At 39.2% G+C, this 1,725-nt stretch overlaps 1 protein-coding gene across 1 annotated transcript in view; it reads left to right on the forward strand.

Moving 5' to 3' along the window:
* The window catches only part of LOC116163034, a 1,457-nt gene extending 948 nt beyond the window's left edge, over positions 1 to 509 (forward strand). Inside the window, exon 3 of the mRNA XM_031476862.1 lies at positions 451 to 509. Within this exon, the coding sequence (XP_031332722.1) occupies positions 451 to 509 (59 nt within the window). The remainder of the gene's footprint in view (positions 1 to 450) is intronic.
* Positions 510 to 1,725: the final 1,216 nt, after the last annotated feature.

A 1,725-nucleotide genomic window follows, 5' to 3' on the forward strand; every position in this document is an offset into this window, starting at 1 on the left:
CTCACTTGGATTAGCTAAGCTGATGGCTTTCCTATTAACCAAATCCTGTATCAACTCATTAATTATCTTAAATTCGCTTAAAGACCACTTTGGTTCTGCAGGTCTACAGATCTGCATGGGTCTTATATGAAAGGGAACACGAAATCCCCTAGTATATGAGACAACAGTTTTGTCAAAGCCGAGCTTAACCCATCTATCAACAAACTTTTTTAATCTACCACCGATAGCACTAACCTCCGAAGTCAGCGACCTCTTTTAGACTGTGTTCTAAATCATTCCCAAATAAAGATAAACAGTCAATTAAAGGGGTATTTTTCAATGTATCCTTGACGTCCTTATTGAGGTTAACTGATATCAGCTCCCTCCTTGAAATTGATTCTCCGTGATGCATATCACAAAGCAGTCGTCCAGCGTCACTAAGAATTTCGATGAAATGCTTAAATTCTCCAGTTCCTGCAATCATGCTTGTAACAACTGATCCAATTCCCGAAATTGCTGCACCAAGTTGAGTTTGCAACTGTGACAACCGGAGATCTCTGCGAGCTGTATTTTCTTGAAGTGCGCCTCTAACTTCAGGGTTAATTTTCGGCGGTATCAACCGTAGCCTACCGATAGATCTAGCCGTGACATTGATTTAGTGACGTCACAACTGGAGATGGGCCACTGCAACGCGATACTATGTGTTTAAATGCAATTTGATTCGCGTGCGTACTCATTTAACACGAAAACATTAAGTAATTACTTATTTTGAGCCGCAGGATTGTTATATGTTGTTTCCTAATTATAGACACGTGTTATTATGCAAAAATTTTATTAAATACGTACATAAACAACAAATACTCACTGAAAACCGAGCTGAAAACAAATCAAATTTAAACATTCTAATACACACATCTGCCTTTTTTAGCGTAACACAACGAAGTTGAGGTAACGCTTATGTGCTCGTCATTCCGTCGTCTGCCTATCTGTCTGTTCCATCGAGATCTCGGCCCCTGGACCACCTAGAGACTACAGATTTTCGGTCATTTGTAGTTGCAAAGGTCTATATTTTCCCGTAACTCATCATTTACATCCTTTTCATATATGATGGCTGATTTTCAAAAATGGTGGGATACGTGTCTTCGGCAAGTTTAATCTGGTCTCGTGGAACTGTTAATGCTGTATTGTCTTATCTAGTCATCTTGTCTACCCGAATAATGAAAATGTCGGAGAAATGCTTTATACAAACCCTGGAGTAACTAGTAATTTCAAAATTGTCCCGGTGAATACATCTTAACTACTTTTTTTAATCGTCTTCATTTTTCGGAAAACAAAAAACCGTAAAGAACCTTGTCTCTTGAACTATAATTGCTTTTGCAACCAGGGACGCAGCACGTATTTGGCATTTTCTTACTTATTCTGTTCGAATACAGTTAATTTAAGTGTACAACATTAAACTACTTGGAATTAATTACATTAAAAGTCGATATGACGGCCGCCGTCAGTTGTGACGTCAACGCAATAGTGGGGATGAGTGTCACGGCTAGTTCTATCGGTAGGCTACGTATCAACTCTGCATAGTTTTCAGGAGGAAGATATTTCTTAATAAGAACTGATTTCTGCTCCTCTGGCAGACCAGCTCTTAGAAGCTTTCCCCAACGTGAAGCTAAGTCAGGTTGCCAAGGATCAGAAAATACTTTTTCTGAAGCGACATCCTCGCCTAATAAAGTTAGGGATATCAGGAGC

This window comes from Photinus pyralis, unplaced genomic scaffold (assembly GCF_008802855.1).
Source record: "Photinus pyralis isolate 1611_PpyrPB1 unplaced genomic scaffold, Ppyr1.3 Ppyr1.4_LG2, whole genome shotgun sequence".
In the NCBI taxonomy this organism is placed as follows: Eukaryota; Metazoa; Arthropoda; class Insecta; order Coleoptera; family Lampyridae; genus Photinus; species Photinus pyralis.